General features: G+C 57.2%; 1 protein-coding gene across 2 annotated transcripts; it reads left to right on the forward strand.

Moving 5' to 3' along the window:
• Positions 1–8,192: 8,192 nt before the first annotated feature.
• SHE (Src homology 2 domain containing E) lies at positions 8,193–24,723 on the forward strand. 2 transcript variants are annotated; one of them, XR_006608591.1, is made up of 7 exons: positions 8,193–8,961; positions 11,433–11,559; positions 18,272–18,556; positions 19,415–19,571; positions 20,239–20,358; positions 21,576–23,753; positions 24,501–24,723. XR_006608591.1 is itself a non-coding variant. In XM_004780311.3 (6 exons), the coding sequence occupies exons 1-6, from the start codon at positions 8,488–8,490 to the stop codon at positions 21,760–21,762; spliced, it is 1,350 nt and encodes a 449-aa protein (XP_004780368.1). In that variant the 5' UTR covers positions 8,193–8,487; the 3' UTR covers positions 21,763–24,723. The 2 variants fall into 2 exon arrangements, 1 of the variants encoding a protein (XP_004780368.1); XM_004780311.3 differs by having other exon boundaries at positions 21,576–24,723.
• Positions 24,724–26,652: the final 1,929 nt, after the last annotated feature.

Here is a 26,652-nt window from a genome sequence, read left to right on the forward strand (position 1 = left end):
CAGAGAGCCCGATGCGGGACTCGATCCCAGGACCCCAAGATCATGACCTGAGCCGAAGGCAGAGGCTTAACCCACTGAGCCGCCCAGGCGCCCCCCAGCCGTGAGTTTTAACCAGACACGGTCATTTGTATTTTCAGAGCTCAAGTGTCCTGTCTTCAGCTCATGTGGCCTCCTCTGGGCTAATTCTTGAGTCTTTATTTTATCTGGAAACTTCCGAACATGTACAGGAAATAGTAAGACAAACCCTACATGCCCATCCTCAACGTGGCAATTCTCGTGGGCATCCCACGTTTGTCTACACTCCCCCACCCCCAGGCCTTCCTGAAACAAAGCCCCTGGCCCCACACCACTTCCTGTGCCAATGTCTCGGTACCCAGCTCCGGGGAACAAGCATCCTGCCTCCCGTCCTTCCGGTGAAGCCCAGAGCTTTCTAGCTGTTGTAACAGCTCCAGGCCCCAAGTCAGCCATTTCTGTGAGAAGGCCCGTCTTCTCGCGGGGGACACGGTGTTTCAGAGGGCACCAGCTGCGAGACAGAGACATCCGGAGGTTTTTAACCCATTTTGTGTCGTGTGTGCCCCTGTGTTCTCAGCCGGGAGAGACTCAGAAAACCAGGGAGGATAGGAAGCACACCCGTGGTTGCCCGAGCGAGTGGTGCTGGGTTCCAAAGCTCAGTAAGAAGGCACAGTTTCCAGAAGCGGACTGGAGGACAGATGTCCAGATCAACGGAAGAGCCCAGAAATAAGCTGCTGCGATGGTGCTCAATTTTGACCACGGTGCCAAGACAGTTCCATGAAAAAGGCGGAGGCAGCAGGACGTCCCTGTGTAGAAGAAAGCGGTTGGCCCCCACCTCACACCACACACAGGAGCAAATTCAGGAAAAAGTCATAGGCCTAAGTGTAAGCGCTAGGTCTATCAGAACGCTTGGGGAGCCTGGGGGGCTCGGTCGGTTGAGCATTAACTCCTGCTTTCAGCTCAGGTCATGGTCTCAGGGTCATGAGATCGAGCCCTGCTTGGGGCTCCCCGGGGAGGACGTTCTCTCTCCCCCTCTCCCCTCCCCCTGCTTGTGCTCACCGGCGTTCTCTCTCTCTAAAGTAAATAAAGTCTTTTAAAAAATACAACTATCGGGGCACCTTTTTAAAACAAAGTCTAAGAAAAATGTTCTCATTCAGAAGACAGTTCTATGAAGTTTCTTTCTACAAATGTATTTTGTAGTGTTCACTTTTACCACATTTCATCCAAAAAGATGATGCAGCTTTAACACGAATGTTACATTTTATTTTCAAGGAATTATCTATGTTCCCTTTGTAAAGGAAAGGTAATATTGTAAATCGTTTTATTAAATAATGTAGAGATGTATATCTGTATTTTTGGATCATGTTCTAGATTATGGATATATTGTTTAATAAATGAAGTGTTTTTTGGAACAACAACAAAAAAAACTGGGGGGCTCAGTGGGTTAAAGCCTGCGGCTCAGGTCATGATCTCAGGGTCCTGGGACGGAGCCCCGCATCGGGCTCTCTGCTCGGCGGGGAGCCTGCTTCCCTCTCTCTCTGCCTTTCTGCCTGCTTGTGATCTCTGTCTGTCAAATAAATAAGTAAATAAAATCTTAAAAAAAAAATTCCTCCATCTCTAAAAAAAAAGAAAAAAGAAGAATCTCGGTGATCTCGGGTTAGGCAATAGACGGTGGGTAGGACGCCTGACGCACGAGCCCCTGAGGAAGACGCAGAAATGCCGGAATTCGTCAGAACTAAACAGTCTCGCGCCGCAGAGAGCCATGAAGGCTGTGAACACACAACCGGCGGCCGCGGGTCTGGTGAGAAACTTGCATCCTGAAGTCCACGAACTCTCCCTAGTCGGTGATGAACAGACAAACCAGTGAGGCTCGAGCAAAGGACTGAAGAGGCAATTGTCTCAGGTCAGCAAGCAGAGAGGACGCTCTGTGGTTAAGAAAATGCAATTCCTTGGGGCGCCTGCGGGGCTCCGTGGGTTGGGCCTCTGCCTTCGGCTCAGGTCATGATCCCAGGGTCCTGGGATCGAGTCCCACATCGGGCTCTCTGCTCAGCAGGGAGCCTGCTTCTCCTCATCTCTCTCTCTGTCTGTCTCTCTATGTGTGATCTCTCTCTGTCAAATAAATAAATAAAATCTTTAAAAAAAAAAGAAAGAAAGAAAATGCAATTCCCAAGCTCCTGCAGGGCTCAGTCAAGCGTCTGCCTTCAGAGTCCTGGGATGGAGCACGTGTAGGGCATCCCTGCTCGGCAGGGAGCCTGCTTCTCCCTCTCCCTTTCCCTCTGCTGCTCCCCTGCTTGTGCGCACTCTCTCTCTCTGTTAAATAAACAAATAAAATCTTTAAAAATAAATAAATAATTAAAATCCTACTGCTTTGGGGGCGCCTGGCTGGCTCAGAGGGTGGAGTGTGAGACTCTTGATCTCAGGGTTGTGAGTTCGAGCCCTGCATGGGCTGCAGAGATGACTAAGATGAATAAGTAAAAGTAAAATAGTGCGGCTGCTCTGTGTCCGTCAATCAGCAGCAACTCTGCAGGGAAGGCCGCTCCCTTCCTGTGAGGCAACAAAGACCACAGGTCCCCGAGGCCACCACGTGGGACTGCGAGGCCAAGCAAGGCCCGGGAGCCAGGTCTTGAACCAGGACGCCTGGAGGGGCCCCCCCCCCGGACACAGATGCCACAGGGGCTCCGTCCACTCTCACCGTCAGGTCACAGGTGGCCCCGCCTGAGCAGAAGGGAGAAGGAAGCAGCCCAGCACTCAATCAGGTGCTAAGAGTCCCCCAACCCACACCTTTGATCATGAGGTCACTAATCAAAATGAATCACTTCGTGCTCTGTGCCGTGTCCCTTTTCAGACGAAGACGCGACCGGTCCGTCTCCTCCTTGCCAGCGCACTGGCCATGCGGTTTGGGACTGGACAGGCATCGACCCTCGGCTGAGGATTCAAGCTCCAGCCGCCTCATCCCACGACAGAGACACCCGTCGCCCCAGGGCCGTCCCAGGACTTCAGGAACAGCAGTGCAGCGACGGCCCGTCTCCGGGAGCGGGCAGGACAGCACAGTGAGCGGCACCGGAGGAGCCGAGTATAGCCCAGCGGAGCGCTTGGCCACCAGGTGCCGAGACCAGCAAATTCTTGACACAGGTTTGGCCGGCAGCCGAGGCCCCCCGAAAGCTCCTCTCATCCTACCTCCCGGACTGAACTTGGGACTTGGGGGCGAGAATCAGGTTATTTGTCATAAGCAGGCTGAGCCCCTATAAAAGTAAAAATGTTCAAAAAGACGGCCACGGGCAGGCTAACTCGGGAGGTGACGCCGGTTTTCCTCCTTCCGCACCTCGGACGCACTTACTACAAGCCCCGGGCACTCGCGCTGCTCTGCGGTCATTTCGCGCTCCGGGGCCTGGTCTCCCGCACAGACGTAAGACCCGGGGGTCGAAGACCATAGCTGCGCTATTCTCCGAGGCACAGCCGACCCTTGGAACTGGGAACTGGTTCGCTCCAACACAAAACAGGGGCGTGTTCTGGCTGAAGCGCACCCCCCCAGACCTGAGGCCAGTCCGTTGCACCCCACAAGGCCCCTCCGCCCAGAGCAACAGAGAGGGCGACCCCCACCCAGCTTTATGCGGGACCGGGCGGGACACGGGACCTTCGGCTCCAAACCGGCAGAGTCGAGGGCAGGGGGGGGGGGGGGGGGGGGGGGGATTTGTCAGCCTCGTCGCCAACCAGCGACGGCAGGTGCGTTGTCTCAAACAGCTTTTCAGTCTGGTGACATCAAGTTACTGGCCAGTTACTAATGAGCTGTATGGGGGCGATCAGCGAGGGCAGCGGCCTACCGCTGAGCCCCACAGCCGAGCCCCACACCCGTTCAGCCACCCACGTGCACTTCGCTCCTCTTTCCCTGGGGCCTAAGAAGGGAAACAGCGTCTAGAAGCGTCAGGCCAGGGGCTTTTGGAGGGTCAGAGTGTGCAGTAAGTGACACGCTTCAGTGGGAACACCCCCAACAGTCCTCTCCTGGGAACAGTACCGCTATGCCGTGCTTGACCCCTTGGCAGACGCCTAGCCAAGTCGTGGGAGCAGCCGGGGGTCTGCTCTGGGGCCGCGGCAGGGGCCTGGTGCCACGGGAAATCAGCTGCTGATGGGGGCAGAAGCTGAAGACCCCACGTTTCAGGCCCAAACAGACAGAGTCCCAGTCCAGGATGTGAACCGAGGCTTCCATACCCCGAGCTCAGACCCTCCATGAGCCTCTATGCCCCTTCCTCCTGCCAGACCAGATTCCGAGCCAGGAAGCCCCCCACTGAACGTTTCTGCGCCCATAGTTACAGCACATTTAGGGAAAGGCTGGGCGACCCCGGAGCTCCAGCCCAGTGAGGCAGGTGTGGGAAAGCCAAGGTGTGGGGCGGAGAAAGGATTGCTTATCAACAAAGGAGGCGCCGCCGGTGCTGGGGCTTCTTCCAGCAGGCTCTCCCCCAAAGCCGGTGGGACAAGCCAGGGCAATTCACCGTCTCATCACTACTGCAGGGGTCCCGGCGCTGGCAGAAGAGCCCCCTACAAAATGGCCCATGTCCTAACCTTTGGGAGATGCCACAGATGACGCGTTCAGTCCCACAGGACCGCCTCCCCACCTTCAGACAGCAGCTGCAAGCCCAGCTGGTCCCCCGCGCCTCTGGCGGACCGGGTGCAGACCGGAGGGTCCCACCACCCCCTCCGTGGGTGCAGGGGATTGGCTACAGCGACTCTCGGATGGCAGAGAAGCATTTTCCTTACTAGATGCTGGTTTATTGGGAAAGGACAGAACTCAGGAGGAGCAGGTGGAGAGACGCAGAGGGCGGGTACGTGTGGGGAGGAGCGGAGAGCATCCGGCCCTCCGGGCGCCCCGGTCCCCCCGATTCCCCATGCGCTGACCAACAGGAAGCTCTCAGAGCCCCGTCTTTTGGGGTTTTTACGGAGCGTTCCTTACACAGGCATGACTGATAAAGTCATGGGCCACTGGTGAGGTGTTTGACCTCCAGCCCCTCTCCCCTCCCTGGAGCTGAGGGGGGCTCTGATCACAGGGCTGGGGCCCCAGCCACCAGCCTCCATCCTTAGGGGACCTACTGGCCTTCCCGCCACCTCATTAGCATAACAAAAGACAGATTTAGGGCTCTTATTACAGGAAATTCCATAGATTTTAGGAGCTCTGTGCCTGCAGGAGGATGATGACCAAATATATATTTCTTACTATAAACCACAATATCACATCATGGATACGTTTGATCAAATGACAAGCGGGAGTCGAGTCACTTACCAGCTGATCTGATCCAGTGGGCCTAGCGCGGTCACTGGGGCTAGAGGCTGACAGGTGCACGGTCCTGCCCCTCTGGAAGCCGGAAAGGCAAGGCTGTCGCGACCATCGATTTTCCCCAAGACCCATGTCAGAGCTCAGAACAACAGATGTGACACTTGAGCTGCTGAAACTACTAAAAAGAGGTTATTTGCTACGGCAGCAAGTGGAAACCGGTGAGCAGCTCTGATACCACAGTCCGCTGGGCACGGCGGCCAGGCGGCCCACGGAACCACCGAACCGCAGACCCGGGCCTTTGGGCTTAGCTGCAGCTCCGGGCCCAGCCCCCACGCCCGGCCTCGGGAATCCGACCTCCCACGCCAGAAGTCCCGAGGGCCTGAGAGACGGTGCGGGAAGCACCTGCCGCAGGTCATAGCAGTTGCTGGGAGTCTGTGGACTTCGAGGGCACGCTCCTGTGGCCTTGGGGCGGACGGTTTCCCCATCTGACAGCTGGGAATGGCAGACCTCAAGGACAGCACACAATCTGCTCATGACTATAAGAGCCTGAGGTAACAGGGTCTGTGACTGTAGAGACTACGTCCTTTTCCTATAGAGAACAAGGCTGTCTAAAATTTTTTTTTTAAAGATTTTATTTATTTATTTGACAGAGAGAAATTCCAAGTACACTGAGAGGCAGGCAGCAGAGAGAGAGAAGGAAGCAGGCTCCCTGCTGAGCAGAGAGCCCAACTCGGGACTCGATCCCAGGACCCTGAGATCATGACCTGAGCCGAAGGCAGCGGCTTAACCCACTGAGCCACCCAGGCGCCCCTGTCTAAATCATTTTTAAGGTTTTATTTTTAATTACGAGAAACATGAATTAAAACATTAAATTTTGAAAGAAAACAGTAATTCCTGTAAATCGCTCCCAGCCATGGGAGAAAGTGCAGGCTTGGCGGCAACCGCATGGAAACGGAGCCCTGGGTCCTTAAGGTGAGCAGGAGATGCGGGTACAGGTGGACAGAGAGGTTCACGGCAGAACCGGGGCTGTGGCGTGAGGACCAGCTTCCGAGTCATCCCCGGACAAGCCTGTGGACGGCAAGAGGGCTAGCATCCACCCCGCCCAAGCAAAGGCACCCTAAACCTTTCAGAGAGGCCTTTAAAGGTCTGCAGGGGCTTCTCTAAGCTGTGAACCCAGGTGGTCTCATACAATCCTCATGGAAACTCAGAGCTAAGCGACACTGCTCCCGGGGCCAGTGAGGCCTTGGAGTTCGGAGATGATGGCCTGGCAACGGGCCCAAGATCAGGCCGTCTCTGCTCAGACTCGGAGAAGCCCGTGTTTGAATCTAGGTCTTAGAACCTCAAAGTTGTGAGTTTCCGTTCCATTGCTTGGTCGGGAGCAGCACCCTATTTGTGTTTCCAGAAAGACAAAGAATTTACAAAGAACTTATGCAACGCAATAAAAAGACAATGAACTATTTAAAAAGTGGGTAAACGGGGCGCCCAGGTGGTGTAGTCAGTTGAGCAGTCGACTCTTGGTTGGTCTGGACTCAGGTCATGATCTCAGTTCTGGGAGCCCTGGCGGGGAGCCCAGCTCTGTGCCCAGTCTGCTTGACCGTGTCCCTCTGGGGCGCCTGCGGGGGCTCAGGGGGTTAAGCGTCTGCCTTGGGCTCAGATCCTGATCCCGAGTCCTGAGCCCGAGTCCGGCTCCCTGCTCAGCAGAGACTGCTTCTCCCTCTCCCTCTCCCCCTGCCTCTCCCCTCCACTCTGTGGTTATTCTCTCTGTGTCTCTCAAATGAATAAAATCTTAAAAAACAAACAAAATCCATGATGCTAAGGAAAAGAAGCCAGACACAAAAGGCCATGAACTCTGCGGTTCCCCTTACACAAAGAGTCCAGAACAGACAAAGTTGTAGAGACAGAAAGTAGATTAGCGGCTGCGGACGACTCGGATGATTGTTAATGAGCACAAGGTTTCGTTCTGGGGTGGCGGGAATGTTCCAAAATTAGAATGTGCCGGCTGAGCCTCATATACTAAATACCTCTGAGCTCTACGCTCAGAGCAGGTGAGTTTTATGGTGCGTCAATTATATCTAAGTAAAGCTTTAAAAAATAGTCAAGATTGTTTCCAAGAAGGGCTGTAAGCAAGCGTTCCTTCCGCCACCGCCTGTCACAGGGCACGGCCGGCGCACACGGAGAAGCGGGACCACCAGCGCCCGCGGCTCGGACGGAGCGCGTCAAGCCCCGCAGAGCGTTTAGATTTTTTAAGCTACAAAAATCCGTAAAGGCTTCGCCACGGGAGGGCGGTTGCAGAGGCCTCTTCAAGGTCAAGTGCCCCCAGCTCCCCAGAGGGCCGGTCTCTGGGGTCCGCTCCCACCCACCGTCCCCACCCGGACTTTCGCAGACGCACCAGACCTCGAGCTAGCGGCTGCCCCGGGGGCAACCGCGCGCCCCGCCGCCCCGGGGTGGAAATGGGGGTGCGGCTTCCCTAGCGGCCTCCCAGCGCCCGGGTCCCTCCGCCCTGGCCCGCAGCCTGCGGCCTGGAACCGCCGCGCCCTACCTGCCCGGGCAGCGCGCATCCACCTGCCGCAGCCCCGCCGAGCCCCGCGCCCCGGCTGCGCGCTCCGCCTCCTGGCGGCCTGCGGGGGCGGGGGGCGCCGGAAGGGAGGGGGGTCGGCGCCCGCGCGGGGAGCGCCCCTCTCCGTAGCCCGCACCCCCGGGCCGGCCGGCCGCCGCGAGCGCGGGAGAGGACGCGGCGCGCCGGGCTGGCGGCGAAGCTGGAGACCGCTCGGCGAGGGCGCGGGGCGCTGCGCGACCGCGGGGGCCCCGGGCCGGCCGGTGCGGCTGCCGCTGGTCTCCGCCCCCTACCCCGCCCCCCCCCCCGCGCCCAGGGCGGAGGCGCCGACCCCGGCGGATCTGGGCGGGAGGCGCCAGCCGCCGAGGGAGGGGCGCGCCGAGGGTGGGCGGCTCGCCGTCGGTCCCGGTCCGTCGCGGCGCCGTCCCGAGTCTCCCCGGCGAGGGTGGGCAGGGCTGTCCCGCTTCGGGGGAAAGAGCAGGGACGCCCCGCGCCCGCCGCCCCGCAGAGCCCGGCCCCGAGCCCCACCCCGCCGAGCTGCGCGCGGGCCGGCCGGGGACGCGGAGCAGCCCCGGGGAATGAGGCGGCCGCAGCCCCTGGCGCCCCTCCGCGTGTGCGCCGCGTCCCTCGCCCGCCTGCCCCGCGGGCCCCCCCCATGGCGGCCCGGTGGTTCAAGGAGTTCCCGCTGAACCTGAAGACGGCGTCTGAGCGCGCCCGGCCCGGTGGCGGCGGCGGCCGACTGCGCAAGAACTCGGAGGCGGGCGGCGCCGGGCCGGCCCCGGCCAAGGGCCGCAAGAACTCGGCGGCCGAGCTGGGGAGCGGCAGGGCCGGCGTCGGCGCCCCCAGGGACAGCCGGCCGCCCCGGGACAGCCTGCAGGGCCTGATCCAGGCCGCGGCGGGCAAGAGCCGCAAGAACTCGCGGGCCGCGGAGGACGAGCCGCCCCGGGGCGCGGCCAGGAGCGCGGGCTGCGGCACCTACATCAGCAGGCTCATCAAGGTGGACACTCAGGAGAAGAACGGCAGGGGCAGCAGCAGCAGCAGCAGCAGCAGCTCTTCCTCCGCGTCCTCCTCCCCCGCCTCGCTGGGCCCCGAACTGGACAAGGGCAGGCCCGGGAAGCAGCCGGACACGGTGAGCATGCAGCCGCCTGGGGCCGCCGGTCGGAGGGGTCCGGCCAGGAGCGGGCCGGGCGCACCTGCTCAGCCCTGGGCTTCTCTGCGCGGCGGGGAGGGGGAGGGCGGGCCTCCCTCCGACCTGTGGCGACAGTTAAGGGACCATTTCACGTCGTTACATTTGATGTCTTTTTGTTGTTGTTTTTCATCTTGGAAAATCTTTACTCTGAGTGTGTGAAGTGGGGACTTTTGGGAAAGGTACCATGCATTTAATTTTGTTAGCCCTTTGGAAGAGTGAGTGAGTGAGAAGTTCCTGCTTTGTGAAACTTGACCTCCTTATGAATGCGGTTTATTTTAATTTGAAATCCAGGGGGATTGCAAAGCCAGATCTGTGTATACGTTTATGCTTCTTGAGCAGAAGGGAAGCATGGATTTCAGAGCCCTGGGGACTAGGTGGAGGGCACACACCCGGCCCCTCCCTGCTAGTGTGGGAGTCCAGGCATGGTTGCCCCGGCCCGAGCCCCCTCACCAAGGCACCAGCAGCTCACATCCCATCCGTGAACGTCTGCTGGGCAGCAGCACTAGGAGAAGCCGTGCCGGGCTCCATGGGCTGCAGTGGGTACGGTGGGTACGGAATGGGACACACAAGTGCCCTGAAGGAAATCACAGAGCAGGAGAGAAGGTGATCCCTGCCTCTTATGGCCCAGACGTTTTCTGGACACCGTCTAGTGTGAGGCACTTGAGAAAAGCAGCGGGACTCTGGGAGGAGGCTCACTCCACCCTTAGAGAGATGAGCTGGGTTTTGTTTGCTTGGTTTCCTTTTTCTAAGATTTTATTTACTCATTTGAAAGACGTCACGAGTCGGGTGGAGGGGCGGGAGGCAGGGAGAAGCCGGGAGCCCGATGCAGGATCCTGGGACTGGGACCGGACCGGGACGGGACCGGACCGGACCGGGACCTGACCTGAAAGCAGACGCTCAGTGACCGAGCCCCCAGGCGTCCATGAGTGCTTGTTTTTTAAATTCACTCTTCTGGGTGAACAATGGGAGAGAAGAGCTCGGATGGAGCTCCCAGGCCCCGGCCCAGGCCGTCCCTGCCTGTCGTGGGAATTCCAACTTTCTGTCGCTCAGGCCCCCCCACGCCGTCTCCCTGTGTGCCGTGGGGAGCCCGCGGCACCCGCCATGGGTGTCTGCACCGGGTCCTTCTGCTCGTCCCCCTCGTCCTTCGCACCCGGACTGACGGCACACCTGTGCCATGCTGGCCCCCAGCCGCGGGCCGGGGACGAGCCATGGCCCAGCTCGCCCAGATACCAGCTGTGGTCTCCCTGACGGATTCCGTCGACAGGGATCAGGCTGAGTGCCGCGCCTGGCGTTCCTGTCTGTCCTGGGAGAGCGGCTCCCGGGGGGGTGGGGGGGGAACGGGGGACCAGCGGCCGGCAGTGAGAACAGAGCTGGGGGCGCTCTGCGGAGGCTGCTGGGGCATCCCTTGTGGAGGTCCGCCCTTCCTCAGGCTGTCTCCTCCCGGGCAGGCTGCCATCCCCCTGTGTCTCTCTGTTCATTTTTTTTCCTGCCGGCGCTGCTGATGCTTCTCTGCTTCTCCAGAAACTCTCTGGAGACCCGAGCCGGACCAGGCGCTTCCTCCCTTGAGTCTGGTTCCCCTTTCTTTGCTCGTTGGCTCTTACTCCGTCTCCCTCTTCATCTGGAGTAAAGAGTGTATATTATGGGGGCACACTGCTGTCCGGCAAGTGTGTGCTTTCTGTCCCCATACAGTTCCCACAAAACTGTCGGCCCGAGAAGAGCCCGTCGGGCTCAGCCGCGGGGCCTCTGTTGTCGCCCAGCAGCCGCCGAGCAGAACCGACCAGACACACCACCGCTCGGGCCCCTTTCTCTTCTGGAAGACTCGATGCTTTCTGCCGCGGATACTGACCAGAACTCTGACTGTAGCCGGGGAGTTCCGGAACCCAGAACCCCCCGTCCTGTCTGGGGCTATCCCTTACACTTCTGAAGCCCTTCCCTCCGAGGGGGTTGCAGATCCCCGAAGGACCAGAGGCAGCCGGTGTCTTCCGGTGACCCCTGATGGTGTCTCAGCAGTGCCAGTGGACGCCCAGTGTCACAGGGGCACGGACCGACTTGGGCCCGTGTGGCCCTCCAGGTTGACCTTAGAAAGATCAACCTCCCAGGGAAGGGGCTCTGCAGTGATCGCCACCCTCCACGCCCACCACCCGTCCTGCCACAGGGACCCCCACACCCCGAACGCACTGCCGGGCAGTGTTGGGGAATGGGCAAGAGTGTGGTGAACCGTTGCCAGTCGGTGACGCCGCCGAGATAGAGAAGTTTGTCCCCTGGTAACGTGGATGGTAACGTGAGGCCAAGTGAACACTCCAGAACCGGGGGGACCACGGCTTCGAGTCAGAGATGATTCATAGCCATTCTGACACCGTGGCCGTCCGGGTGTGCTAACCCTGGCCGCTCCCCTCTCCCGTTCTTTCAAGGTCATCATTTTGGAAGACTATGCTGACCCTTATGACGCCAAACGGACGAGAGGCCAAAGGGACGCAGAGAGGGCAGGAGAGAATGACGGCTACATGGAACCCTACGATGCGCAGCAAATGATAACAGGTGAGTGCGAGGGGCGCGGGGGGAGGGGCGCGAGGGGGCGGAGCCTCAGGCGCTGGCGGGGCGGTCCTGACCGCACATGTGTGGGGAAGACATGACGGCCTGAAGCAGGCCATGCTGACTGGCAGAAACAAATCAGTCCCAAAGCAGGATCACAATACCCAGTGAACTTCCTTTCTGGTTCTGTATCCTTCGGTGTGAGAATCTGCAGGATCTTCAATGTTTTCCTAATTCTGTGTGAAATGATGCTTGTGAGTTTGTGGACATGACCTTCAGGGTGGAGAGTGGTCATGTGCATTTCTCGGCTGCTTTGAAAGCTTTGACATTGGTAAGGGGGAGTCGTGAATCTCTAGCTGGGGGCTTCACGTGGTCGGCAGGTGTGCCCACGACGAGATCCTCTGTTACCGTGCAAGGAGCTCTGTGGTACCACAGCAAAAGCAGGAGCGGCTGCCCTGGTCCGAGCCAGCCTGGGCCCCGCACGCCGCCTAAAACCAAAGTCCGCAGATGCTGGGACCTTTCAAGTTGGAACAGGTCTAAGGCGAGCAAAGCACTCGCTCTATGGTTTTTAGTGTCCAGATTTCCCTTTTTATTCGTAATTCTCTTAAGTTTGTATAAACGATACTTAAAAATATCATGAACTAAGTTACTTAGATTTATTTGGGAAACTTAGAGTAATTTATTCACCCAATTTTTTTTAACGTTCTTTAATCCATAATGAAAAACTGTGTTTCTGAGCACTGACCCACGGCACCCCTGTCCGTGCCTGGGGAGGGACTTGGCCACACGTTCCAGACTCTCCCCTGTTTGGAAACAGATTGAAAAGCCGTCAGGCACAGGCCCTGCGGGCTTGGTCTCAGAGGAGGCGAGCACAGGGGACTCAGCATCCTGGAAGGGTCAGGACAGGCTTCAGAATGAACATGAGCTACAGCAGGAAAGGGGCGCCGCGCCCTGCTTCCCTGCGCACAGAGATAAGGCTGGCGAGGGTGTACCCTGGCCAGGCTGTGACCCTGAAGGTCACTAGACTGTGACCTCTAACGAAATCTGTGAATGAAAGGAAGTGAAAATGAACTTAGTCAAAAAATATCAGAGGCTTGTAAGGAGCAGGGGGAAAGTTTTACTTTTACCTAAAGTCGAAGAAAAAGATATTCTTTTAAAAAAAAAAAGATAATTTTGACTTATCTTTATCTTTCTTTTGTCCTTCAATTTTTATTCTTCTCTTTCTTACTAACCGGAATAAGTAATTTATCTACACTGTCCCAGCTGTTTATTCGTGGGGCCTCACTGATAATAGGGGGGAAAGCAGAGCATTTCCCCCCATAAACTCCTCACAAGACTGTGGGCTCATGGACTTCAGTCCTCTCCTCTTGGTACAAAATCACAGACCCGGACTTGTCTGTGCTCATAGACTTTTTAAGAAACAGCAGAAAGTAGACCCAGGATCTCCCCCTCCAGATTGGACGGACCCCTTTGAACCGATGGGTAAAAAGGCACTTTACTGAGTAAGGCGTCTTTCCACGCAGACCCGCAAAGAGGGTTGTATTGAAAAATCAGAATTGTGCAACATGAAGTAAACACGATGATAATAGTGTTTGATATTTGAGGGTTTATTAAGTGTGAGCCTCTGTTTGCAGTTTACGTGAATGCATCTGTTTAGGAATATAAGATTAATTCAATTGGAGATTAAATTCAAATTTATTAAACTTTTAAAAACTTGATAGCTTATTTTGTCTTAAAATCCACGAATTTTAAAGTCTCTTAAAAGCTCTGTCAAAAAGCACCTTCTTGACCCGTGCGGAGAGTACACCCCTAATTCTCTCCGTAGCCCGCAGCTGGACAGAATAACAGGAAGTGAGTTGATCGGAAGCTGGAAATAAAAGATTTGCTGCTGGGGCTTTGTTTTGTTTTTGTTTTTGTTTTGTTTTAAACCTTCTACATTTTCGTCCAGTTGCTCCTCGTATGCTCATGTCCCACTTCGGAAATGCTTGTTTCTTGAAAATATTAGGGATTTTTCTTTAGTTTCTGCATTTTTCAGGAGATGGTGAGGCGCGAGGGAACCCCAGGCCCTGTCCGGCCTTGCTGGTCCCCGCAGGACGGGGTGGCCCGGCTGCCTCAATGCCGCTGGCGATGTGGCTTTCCACCGTCCAGCAGACGCTCCTCGGGCGTTCATGCACCGGGCGCCAGGCCCTGCGCTGGGCTCTGGCAGCCGGGAAACCAGACCCACCTGACCCGTGTCCTCCTGGACCGGCATGAGGACCGACATGCCTCTTACAGCCCAAGGGGCCAACAGACCTAACACCAAGAGACCAGAAAATAGGTCCTTGGAAGGTGCAGTGAGTGCTGTGAAGTCAGGATCAGAACAGGGGAAGGAACGGAAGGCACTACTTCCTCTCCGACGGCCCAGTCACTGGAGGAATCCCTCCGAAACTTTACTCTTCACCTCTAACGCTAGAAATTGCTAAGTTTATAAATAAATTCTCCCTTAGATTCACCCACAGAATCGTTCACAGGAGGATAGGGTTATGAATGCAGGCAGTAAACTTCTCTGTTCTGCTAAACTAGCAGGAACATTTTAGCAGAATCATTAGCAGAAAGTACCGAGTGGAGCGTCCGGAGCTCCACGGGAAGGGTCTTAGGCAGCTCCAAGAACACGTCATTCGGTGGGAGACCCGTTTCCAAGGCTGACACCCTGTTAAGTCGGCGCCAGGCTCACCTGCCCCTGCCTGAGCCCTGTGGCCCCGTGCGGAGGTGTTAGAAGCGCCCAGCCTGCAGCGAGGGCGCCCAGGTCCAGAACCGCTCCAGGCCGTGTCCACGTGGACAGCAGAGATGCTGGGTCCTTCCACATCTGCTTTTACTGGTCCATATCCTGTCTCGGGGGGGTTTCAGTTTTATTTTTGCTTGCAGATGGTTTTGTGGGCTTGCTCAAACAGATCCAAAGGAGAACCTCAGTGTTGGGATGCCCATTTTAAGAAAACATTATGGAAAAAAATACAGAAGATTTCTGACTTCTGTAATTAGTCTTTACTTTCTGGTAAAACTTAAATTTCAGGGCTCCTGAGTTACATCTGCTTTTGTTCAGATATTTAGATTTATTCAATAAGAAAATACTCAAGTCATTTCACTTATTTTTTAGAGGGCAGGGGAGGTGGCAGAGGGGGCGAATCTCAAGCAGAGCCCCCAGCTTGGAGCCCAACACAGGGCTCCATCTCACGACCCTGAGATCACCTGAGCCAAGACCACGACCAGAGCCGAGAATCAGGAGCCGATGCTTAGCCACCCAGGCACCCCATTCGTCATTTTATTTTTTTTTTAATTTTAAAGATTTTATTTATTTATTTGACAGACAGAGATCACAAGTAGGCAGAGAGGCAGGCAGAGAGAGAGGAGGAAGCAGGCTCCCTGCTGAGCAGAGAGCCCGATGCGGGACTCGATCCCAGGACCCTGAGATCATGACCTGAGCCGAAGGCAGCGGCTTAACCCACTGAGCCACCCAGGCGCCCCCATTCGTCATTTTAAATCAAAAGCTAGAGTAGGAATAAAAGATGTGACCAGGAACAGCCCTTTTCTGATTCTGATGGAGAACAGCCTCCAAGAGAGCCGATGGCTTTGCCAGCATGGTGACCGACGCTCTGTGTGAACCGCGGGCATCGGGCCTGCAACGGCCCCCACCGTGCCCGGCCTCGGTTTAGTCACCTGTGAAAGTGGGACCACGCGTGTCCCATGCTGGACACTGGTGTAACACGCCTAGTACACACGTGTCCCGTGCATTTAGCCATTGCTCGGACGTTGCAGGGCGCCTTGTGTCTTCCAAGAGAATTCCGGGCGAGCGCAGAGGACCCGTATCTGCCGACGACAGCCGGCTTAGTGAGGGCCCAGCTCCGTCCTGCACGGGCTCCGGCGGCGGGCGGTGGCGTTAGTCTGCTCTCTGTTGTCCCCGCAGTAAATGGCCTCTGTCGGCAGGGCCGGGGCGTAGCTTCCTCTCCGCTTCCTCCTCCTCAGCCGTTTCCCCCCAGGGCCAGCCCTGCACGCCCCGGGCGGCTCTCCCCCAGCAAGGCCGGCTCCCAGCGTCCACAGCGCCCCAGGTGGGGGACAGGTGGGGGCTAGGGGGGTGCGGAGGGCCGCGCAAGCCCTGGTTTCCCCCGACGACACATTGTTGAGAGGGGCCTACCCGAGCCGGCTGCCCGCCCGCTCCCCGGGCCCCCCCCGCCAAGTCTCGGGGGCGCAGGCCCTCGCCGCACGCAAACGCATGGTAAGGACTCCGGACCCTCATTATCGTACTTCTTACAACACAAACCTGGAACTTTCCCTGTGAGCAGGACTTCTGTGTCTTAAAGTTGGAACCGACCCTCGGTTTCAGTCCGCTGGGACAGAGTTGAGGGCAGGATTCTGGGGAAACAGACCCGGCCTGCGCCAGGCCGTCCAAACTGAGGGCATACTGAGGTCTTGATCAGAAACTTACAGCTTCTAAGTTCACCCTCTGAAGTCCGTGTCCTGTCTTTCCTTCTCTTAGCTCTACAGAGACGCTCTTGTTGAGTTCCAGCCCTGTCTTCCCGGACCAGGAGCAGCTTGTGCTTCTGGTTCCCCGTAACTCCGTCTAGAATAATGTCGAGGAGGGGTGTGGACGGACGGGCCTCACATGGCCCCAGGCACCAGCCTGGCCCCGGGGCAGGACCTCCCACCCTTCCATGTGGGGGTGCAGACCCAGGGAGAACCCCTCTCCTTGCCGGGGAGCTAGCAATGACAGGAAGGCTGTGGGGGCAGGAGGAGCTCGGACGGGGGCCCTAGGGACTAGGGGGTGTGCAAGGGCTTCTCAGGCTTCACGTCCCATGAGAATCCCGTGCCCCAGACCGGCTAGCTCGGTGCCTGGCGCCGGGACCGGGCAGTGGGCGCCTCCGACACCACCGACGCAGGGTGCAGGGCTGGAGCGGGCTACAGTCGGAGCCCCGTGCAGTCTCACTCTTTTGAAGTTAGTGTCCTGATTTTCCCACTTTCCCTTGAGTGTTTTGCCCGCTGCCCCTCCTGGAGACAGAAGTCAGCTGCTCTGCACCCGAGAGTCACCGTGCGTTGTACGTCACTGGCGCTGCGCCCCCCACCCCGGCTCCCCTGGCCCCCATCCGCCCGCCCAGAGCTCACACAGCACCACTCTGCCTTTGGCCCTCTGCTTTTCTCTTGGTCACTTTTATTTCACACCCTAACCCTTCACGGATTTGTGCCTGCGACCCTCGTCTCTCTGAGCCGCATCCCCACTGCTGGGGTCTCCTCCCCCCACTCCTCCTCAGCGCGATGGCGCGTCCTCCCCAGGTAAGACATGCCAGTCCCACGGTGCTGGAGGGGCAGACACAGCAGCGGTCTGCGTGTGGCCCAGAGGAGGGCAGGCCCAGAGCCGCGGGCACGTGTGCCATGAAGGGGTTGGCCAGAGAGCCGAGGAGCCCGGGACGAGACTTCCACGGGCGTCCCCGGGACACAGGGCCGGACGGCGTGAACGGAGACCGTGCACAGCCCCACCTGCCTGGAGTCAGGACGTAGATTTTGAGGGGTGAAGAGAAGAAACTGGAGGAGAGTGGTGGTCTGGGCGCCCCAGGCCGTGCGGAGACCGTGGGGGGCTCGCGGGCCTGGGTGGTGCCCTGAGATGCTTGTGCTCGAAGGGTTCTTGACTGTGTCCGGGGGCTTGAGGGCTTCCAGAAGGGCCTCTAGAAGGGCCACAGGGAGGGCAGATGCCCCCCCCCCCCGCCAAGGCCTCTGGCGGGTCCCAGGCTGCCGGCTCCTTCCCGCTGTGGCTGCCTAGCTGCTTGGTGCCTGCTGGCCCCTTAACTCCCGGGGAAGCAGGGCTGTGGTCGGTGGGACCCGTTAGCCCAGCTGCATCGCACGCCCACGAGTGTGGCCTGTGCCCCTGCCTTGGAGGCCAGTGTGCCCACGCTCCAGCCCCCACCCCTGCCCCTCCTGGCCTCTGACCTTTGAACTCACCTCTCACTCCCCCTTATGGGAACAAGCCCTCCGTGGTCCCCAGTGCACTCTAACTCACACAGCTTCCTACCCTGGAAGTGACCTTCTGTATCGGGGGGACCCCATCTCCCACTGCTCTTCTACTTGGAGTCTGGCCAGGGCAGCCGTAGGGAGCCCGGCCTGGGCAGCCCGGCTCCCTGCCCCTGCGTCCAGTCCCTGCCACGTCCGGGTGACGACAGCGTCCTTCACCCTCTGCCTCAGCCTTCCCTTCTGTAAATTAAGGAAGGAACGGCACAGCCTTGCCGGAGGGCTCGGGGACCACAGCCGGTGCCGCTGGGGGTGCTGGCTGCTGGCGTCTGTGCCGCTGTCGCTGGCCAGCATGGTTAGCTGTGACCGTGTCTGGCCTCCTCTCTCTGGAAATGCCTGGAAGTCCTGAACTCTGTCCGGCGGACGTAGATTCCCTCCATGCGTGCGGCCGGTGCTGGGAACAGAGCGAGCACTGTCGGCGGCCGTGAACGTCCTGGGGTCTGAGCCTTCCACCAACGTGTAGAAACGGGGCAGGTGGAAATCACGCCGCCTGGGTGGGGGGCAGGTGCCTGTGGCCTCCTGGCTTTCCACAGACTGTGGAACGGGTCTTCAGGGACTCCCCACTTGTTGGGCTTGCGGAACAAGTGGCTTCCCTGTGGCGCCCGTGCAGCCCACCGGAGGCCCAGCCGGTCCGGGAGGGGCGTCCAGGGCCCGCCGCACTCCGGCTCTGTCCACGCGTGTCTTCCAGAAATCCGGCGCCGAGGTTCCAAGGACCCCGTGGTGAAGGCCCTTCAGCTGCTCGACGGTCCCTGCGAGTCGGGAGAGAACAGCGCGAAAGCGGAGACTGCAGCCAAGAGACGGGGCTCCAAGGAGCTGGTGGGGAAGCCCCCCCAGCTGTACGACACGCCCTACGAGCCCCCCGACGGGGCCCCCGAGCGGAGGGCGCGGCTGCCCGCGGAGGACGAGCGGCCGGCCGCCGAGTACGAGCAGCCGTGGGAGTGGAAGAAGGAGCAGCTCGCGCGGGCGCTGTCAGGTGAGGGCCCGGCCGGGGCTCCCGGGGACCCCTGTGCGCGGGGTCCCCGGCTGAGGCCCCGACACGGTGCCGCTGAAGAATCCTGGTCCGGCCACGGCCTCGGCGCGCAGCCACTCGGGCCGCCAGGCCAGGCGGCGGGACCAAGTCCACTCCCGCCTGTGGAGGGCCCTGTGAGTCCGCTGGCGGCTCCGGCCGGGCGCCTGGCAGACGGGGGTGCCCGGGAGGCCTGGGGAGAGCCAGTGGGCGGTTCTGCCGGTCACCCTCCCCCAGAAATCCACCCTTTTAATGCGCGGAGGACGTCCAGCACCTAGTTTGTCGCTTGCTGGGCCAGAACCTCCTCTTCCTTTGGATTAAAGACGTCGGGGGTCTCTCCCCACCAGTAAAACCAGGTTGGCGAGGGGCAGTGCCGGCCCTGTCAGGGCTGGGTGGACAGGGTGAGGTGCGTGACCGCAAACCCCCGGGTCCATTCTGGGGCCGGCTCGGGAACATCTGTGTTTGTCCAGCCCAGAGGCCGCTGAGTGCCCAGGAGTTTCTGTCTCCAAGCTTGTTTCTCTGTTTTACCATTTCCTGGTGGAAATGACTTATTTGGTTTCATAGAATGACACGGTCTTGCATCGTTTATTCTAAATACACTGAAACTCCCGGTTTTTAGAAGCCATGGTAAACGGGCCCGTTCCGACACGACTGGGCACAGAGAAGCGTCTCCCAGGAGGGCAGCCACTGGGGACCCTTGCGGTAACGCCCGCCGCCCGGAGTCAGGCAGGCACCCTAACTGTCGTGAAGCCAGCGGTGCGGGGGGTGTCTGAGACCTGCACAGTGGACCCCGTGGACTCTGTGCCCGACGAGCCTTCTTTCCAGTTCAGTTTGAGGGCTCGGACTGGCCGTCCGTCAAGGAGGACCCGGCGAAGCAGCAGCAGCGGCAGAAGAGCTGGACCCAGAAGGTCCTGAAGCCGGTCGGCCCGGACCATGGCGAGGGCGAGAAGGTGGCCCCGGGCCTGCCGCTGGGGAAGCAGCCGTGAGTCCCGTTCGCGTCCTCACACAACAGACAGTGACCAGGAGCCTGTTGATGGGGCGGGGGGGGGGGTGCGCTCACCCATTTTACATGATGATCTTCGTTCGTGAATTCTCGTCTGGGTGGGGCTTATTAATGAGAACCCATGTCCGAAGCCCACTGCGCGACGGCAGAACAGCACGCTGCCCCCACGAGCCCGATTTTACGTTCTCCTGCACCGACTGAAAACTTTTCAAGGACCCTAGTCCTCTTAATGCCCGCATTAAGATTCGGTAATCCAGATTACCCCTGTCTGTCCCGTCTCTCCTGAGTGTGAGGCAGGGTCTGGATCAGGCCACTGACCTTCTGAGAGAAGTGCATTGAAAAGAACCATCCAGGGACGCCTGGGGGGCTCAGTGGGTTAAAGCCTCTGCCTTCGGCTCAGGTCATGGTCGCAGGGTCCTGGGATCGAGCCCCACATTGGGCTCTCTGCTCAGCAGGGAGCCTGCTTCCTCCTCTCTCTCTGCCTGCCTCTCTGCCTACTTGTGATCTCCGTCTCTCTAGTAAATAAATAAAATCTTAAAAAAAAAAAAAAAAAAAAAAGAACCGTCCACGGTGTGAGGCCCCACCTGGGTTTGTGTTCTGACATGGGCGTCCCCCTCACAGTTGGTATCACCCCCTCCCCCTACAGTTGGTATCACGGCGCCATCACCCGCGCAGAGGCCGAGAGCCGACTCCAGCCCTGCAGAGAAGCTGCTTATCTGGTCCGAAATAGCGAGTCAGGGAACAGCAAATACTCCATCGCCCTGAAGTGAGTACCAGAGCGCGTGGGGGTGGAGGACGGGTCCGAAAAGAGCTGATCTCAGGGTGGCCTGCGGGGTACGTACTGCCGGAAAGTAGGGTGCTTTCGCTCGGACCACAGGATGTGAGAGGCTCGGATCCAAATGTAGTAGGTCCTAGTAGATGCCCCCGGTCTCCTGTGACGAGGAGGCCTCTCTGCTCCGCGTGACTCAGTGCCGCTCGTGACCGGACCTAGCCCAGGCCCTCCGCGAGGCCCAGCACAAATGTAATCCCAGAGAAAAGGGAGAATTTCCAGCAGGACAATTTGGCAACTCTCTTGTTCCCTAGTGTTTGGGACTTTAGCACGTCTGATCCCTTGATGTCAAAATGCCCCTGCACCTTGGACACAGCTTCTCCTGGGTACGGAGACGCTGACTTGCTGTTCCTCCCCCTCCTGATTCTGCCAGAACATTCGTTTTGCCTGGTGGGCCTGGTGGGGCTTGTATCATGGAAATTCTCTGCTCCGCTGTGGGCTCGGGGGAGCCGTGATGGAGGGTCATTGTCAGGCCCAGGCAGCGTTTCCTTCCTGAGGAAGCCGGGCCCCAGCAGCTGAAACAATCAGACTGGAGGGGAGGAGAAGCTGGGGGTGTCTGAGCAGCGTGGCTCGGAAGGCCGGGCCGGCCACCGGACGCACGGCGCCCGGAACAGCCGGGCCACTGAGATCCAGGGCCCCTGTGGCCGCTGCCGTCACCCACAGCGGGGCAGGCTTCACGGCTTGGGGGGTGAGGCAGGAGGGAGGAGGAAACCAGGGGTATCATTACTATTATTGATATATTCTTTGGGGAGGAAAGAAAGGAAACCTTACATACGTCCTTGTCCCGTGATGAGGGGAAGTTTAAACCACACCCCAGTGCTCTCATTCACCGCGTAAGCGCTAGTTGGTGATCTAGGAGACAGGAGATGGGAAGCTGGGCTTTTTCTTTTCTTTTCTTTCTTTCTTTCTTTTTTTTTTTTTTGTTCTTTCTCGTCCAGGACCTGATGACTTGTGTGTTTTAGGGACAAACACCCCAAGGATGACCCACAGTGAGCCAAGGGCCTCGGGGCTTCTGGGAGCCCGTGGAGAGCGGAGTTTGGAGCAGTTCTGGGGCAGGCAGGAACTTGCCTGCCCGTCACTCTGGCTGGGAGTGCTGTCGGGGGCAGGGACCCCTGCTGGCTCACCCCTGTGTCCTCCATCCTGTTCTGTTTCAGGACTAGTCAAGGGTGCGTCCACATCATAGTGGCCCAGACCAAAGACAGCAAGTACACGCTGGATCAGACGAGCGCCGTCTTCGACAGCATCCCCGAGGTGGTGCACTATTACTCCAACGAGAAGCTGCCCTTCAAGGGAGCAGAACACATGACCTTGCTCTACCCCGTGCACAGCAAGGGCCACTAAGGTCCAGCCAGCAAGAGCCCTGGCCAGGCCCCTCCCCCTGAGCAGGGCATCAGCCCCAACCAGCACCGGGGGACAGAACTGGACTTCCCCACAGGGATCGGTGGGAAGTGGGAGTCTCTACCTAGAAGGCAAAAATCTTTGGCCTGACAGCCGTTCCGCGACACTTGGCTACTGACCTGTTGCTTTTCTACAAAAAGAAATCATAATTCACCAGCTGCCTCTGCTCTCTGGAGTAGGTGTTCTATTTGTGGGGGTACTTTCAGGAAAGGTAAGTCAAGAGTCCAGGAATATTAACACTAGGTGTTCCCTGGAACACATAGGCGCTAAGCAAACCCACAAAAAATGCAGCTGGCTTTATGCAGGGCAATAAAACTTGATCACGTGGACCAGAAGAGCGTGTGCCACGGACCCCTTCCCGGGGACAAGGACAAATAGTGGAAAACACGTGGATATGGAGGACTCGGGGAAGGCGTCCTGGTTCAGCTCCGGAGTCCACGCAAATTCACAGCCCCAGAGAGTATGTGGGTGGTCAGACTTCAAAGAAAGTTTTGTTTTCTCAGTCTCTAGGGACTTTCCCATCATCTTTACTATGTATGTGAACAGGAAGGAAGGTGCCCCCAGATTAAGAATCAGCAACAGAAATTAAACATCAGCATCATTATAATTCTGAGTTATAGAATAAAATAATGATTTCATTTCTGATTTTTTTAAAAATCTGAAAAATGTTCAAAACTCAGCAGCCGTTTCCTTACAGAATACTCATTCGGAACTTTGGATGTCTTCGGGGTTCACCTTCCGGCATTCCTGTGGTTAGGGAACAAGTTTTAACTTGTGCCCCCGGTTAGATTTGCTTTGTATTTTTGGAGTAAATTTTTAGTACATACATCCCTGCCCCTCGGAGCTGAGTGCCTGTCCTGTGCAAATCAGACCCGTTCTCACCGCACAAAACCGTCTTAAAGAGACAGTTCCTGCTTCACATATTATATTAATAGTCATAGTAGCGTTCTCTTTATGGTTCACTGTGAGCTTTGGTTGCCAGTTCACTTACTGTGAAAAAAAGTAAGTAAGAACCCCTGAGAATGGCATTCCGGGAAGGGCCCCTGCCCAGTGAGCGGCCGACAGTCCCCGAGCAGTGGCGTCCGTGGTCTGGCCTTGCTGGTGGCCCCAGGCTTGGACCACAACATCCCTGAAGAATTCACTGTTGTTGCCTCTGTTACAGACACACAAAAGGTTGATTTGGTTCAATTTTAGGAAAGCCTGTCCTTCGAGCTCCTAGCCACCGTTCTGCTGTTATGATTTACACATTAGTAGACACTTGCTTTTCTGTTAAGGTTGTAGCCAGATGGTCATGTGATCTTTGATTTAAAAAATGGGAGGGGAACCTTTTCTTACTGAATCTCAATGATTTTATTAATAGAGTGTCTGTTTTTTAAAATACTGATAGAATTTTTTAAATGTGCATTGGTTCATGTGACATCTTATTATAAGATTTTTTTTAAAAGCATTTTTAGCACCTGTAGTTCCAATTCCATTCAACAAATATTTATTATCTTCCATATACAAATAATTCATTTATTATTAAACTTATTTTTAGTTCAGCATTCTAGAAGTGAAACCTGATTTTTGACTTAAACCTATCCTACGAAATATAGCAGTTACCCTAATCTTGATGCCAAAAAGCTCTGCAGCCTTTCTCTGTGCACTCTTGATGGTTTTTGGCGGACACCCAGCAGCCGTGATGAACGTATAATGAGACTTGACGGCAGACCTGATGCGTTACCTGTTCATGAAGCTTCCATCGTGTGCTTTCTCTGCACTGTTTTCCCGTGACATTGTGTCCTGTTCTTTGTGGAGATGTGGAGTCTGCATGTGGTCCAGCCCCTTCTCACCACGTGGGGGTGGAGGAAGAAGAAAGGTCTAGAAGGAGCTGAGCTGCCGTTTTCTCCCTGAGGCCGAGTCGCCAGCAGCTGCAGAGGCCTCACCAGCAGCAGGTACCTGTGCTCTGAAAACAGGCCGGGCAGGTGTCCCTCGTCCCTCATGCTTCCTCATGGGGCCTCCAGGGCCACTTATCCAAACCCCTGTGACGCCTTTCCTCTCTGAGCTCTGAATGCTTGGGCTTTCTGTCATTTTGCCCTGGTCCACGTGTTTTCCCATAGTTTCCGTACTTCTCCGTTACCTCTGTCTCCCACAATCTTCTCCGATTCCTGCTGAAGAGTATACTGCCCTTTAGCAACCCCTTGCCTGGAACATGGCTCCCCAGACCCCCCTCCCGGGCTCCTTCTCCAGCACACCCCTTCTTAACAAATGCTCTGCCCGGCTCAGGAGACAACTTTATTTCGTTGCTTCTTCTCAGGCCTGTGGGACATTTCCGTCTACTTTGCTGCTGTAGTGGTTTCCACCAGGGTGGACTCCAGCCAGTGGAGTGTCTATTTAAACAAGGAATAGAATAGTGGAGCGGTGCTATTATGTATAATAGAGGAAAAGGTCGGGGCGCCTCGGCGGCTCAGTCATTGAGCATCCGCTTTCGGCTCTGGTTATGGTCCCAGGGTCCTGGGACTGAGTCCCGCATCGGGCTCCCTGCTCAGCGGGGAGCTGGCTTCTCCCTCTGCTGTTCCCCCTACTTGGGCTCCTTCCTGCAAATACATAAATCTTTTTTAAAAAGAAAAGAAAAGAAAAAGGGAAATAAGAGGCACCCGAGTGGCTCAGTTGGTTACGTCCGACTCTTAATTCCCGCTCAGGTGCTGATCTCAGGGTCATGAGACTGAGCGCAGCGTGGAGTCCGCCAGAGTTCCTCTCTCTCCCCTTGGCCCTCTTGCTACTCGTCTCTTTCTCACTCTCTCAAATCGTTCTTTTAAATGAAAATACTGATGTGCCGACTGTCTTTGGGGAGAGGAGTGTCCTTTTAAGTGACCCAGAGTACTTTCTCAGGCATTTATAAAAAGAGCCTTTTCCTCTCCTGAATCGTTACTCATTTTTTGCGTCGGTCTCGGGATGGGGAGGTGGGCACCAGGGTTTGGGACAGGCGGGGCAAGAGACCTAATGTGCCCACGGGGTTGGTGACGGCTATCACTCTGAATGGCCACTGCTAGTAAATGTTAAGGCTCGATTCAGAAGAACCGGGCACCTGAGCCTTTCTTTAAAGGAGCCGGCATTTCTGCTGCGGTCCAAGGTCCGTTTTCAGTCACGGGCAACGCCTCACTTTTCCATGGGTCGGGGGGGAACAAGGTGTCGCGTGTGGGCTCCGACTCACCCCTGCGCGAGAGGCCGTGACGCCTCCCCACGCAGGCGGCTCTGCCCCGGCCCGTGACCTGCGCCCGGCCTCCGGGATCGCCCTCCACGCCGGCGTCTGATCTTTGGGCCCCGGAACCCAGGCCCGGCCCCGCAGGGAGCGGCGGTGCGCCACTGCCACCTGGCGGCCGGAGCGCGAACTGCGGGCGGCGGGCGCGGCGGGGAGAGGATGCTCGGCGGCTGCCGGCTCGCCCGGGGAAGGCCTGGGCAGCCGGTGCGGCGGGCGCCACGGCGCCCCTGGGAGGCGGGTCGCATCCTCGTCCTGGAGGCCATTTCGTCCTCAACCATTCGGTTATTTTGTTAGGGGCTTGGACCCGTTCACATAACTAACCCACTCCTCCAACTCCGGAAAACATCTGAAGACGGCCCCGGGCGCCAGTGCCTGCCTGTGGTGCGCTTTAGTGCTTTGGCAAATGATGTCCAAGAGGTTGTGTAACATTTCTGGATGTGTCGCCACGGCCAGTACCCCTGGAGATGGCAGGCTCTGAGATGGGACTTTAAATGAGCACTGTTCCAAGAAAACCGGTGTGTTTGCTACCTTTGCTTCCTTTGGGGCATCCCCTCCCTTTGCAAATGCTTCCTGGGAGGGAGCAGTGGTGGGGTCTGTCCCTCACATGCGGCCACAGCAGACAGAGGGCAGAGGACACCGCAGACCCCCTGGCCGCCCTGATGGCAGTTGCCTCTCTCAGGTCACCAGCCCTTCTTGCGTGGCTCCCTCCCAGTTGGCCGTGGCCCTGGGAAGCTTCACCCTCAGTTCCTTGGCATCTTCTTGAGCCGCCCTGGGAGCCAGCCTCACCCTGCTTTAAAGGTCTGCTTTTGTTCCTTTGTTATTCAACCGATGCTAGTCCCACCTGCGGGAGTTGATGCTTTCGTCTGTCTTGAAGCTTGAAATATGTCATTTTTTAAACTTCTACGAGGTGATTTTGATACTCTGCCATGACCGAGCACCACCAGTGGAAGCTACTATTTAGAAACACGCAAATACATGCATCTGAGGTTCTAGAAGGTTCTAGAAGGCTATGGTACTGAGTCAGGATCAAATTTTTTTTTAAAGATTTTATTTATTTATTTATTTATTTGACAGACAGATCACAAGTAGGCAGAGAAGCAGGCAGAGAGAGAGGAAGGGAAGCAGGTCCCCTGCTGAGCAGAGAGCCCGATGCGGGACTCGATCCCAGGACCCCGAGATCATGACCTGAGCCGAAGGCAGTGGCTTAACCCACTGAGCCACCCAGGCACCCCAGGATCAAATTTTTAATTTCCATTAAATATTCACATAAATTGCCACTAGGTGGTACAAATGCCTGCAAAGTTTGCCCATCTCTGTGTCACAGAGATGTTGGACACCCCCACCCCCACCCCCCAGCAATCAGAGTAACGTTTCTCAGAGTCCAGGTGGTGCCCAAGTATGTAAGGTCCCAAGGTTCGGCGCTGTTGCGTGTCAGATCCCAAACCTGTGGAAGGTCGGTGTGAGCAATGAAACTAGACCTCACTGCACCACCTGTGCTGCTTCAACAGTGTCTGCCTTTAACCCTTCGCCTGCTGAGCCAGGGGCGGCCTTGTTCAGATCAGGACACTCGTAAGAACCCAATACTTGTCCTG

The sequence above is a fragment of the Mustela putorius genome, unplaced genomic scaffold (assembly GCF_011764305.1).
Source record: "Mustela putorius furo isolate JIRA1106 unplaced genomic scaffold, ASM1176430v1.1 tig00000997_pilon_pilon_pilon, whole genome shotgun sequence".
Lineage (NCBI taxonomy): Eukaryota > Metazoa > Chordata > Mammalia > Carnivora > Mustelidae > Mustela > Mustela putorius.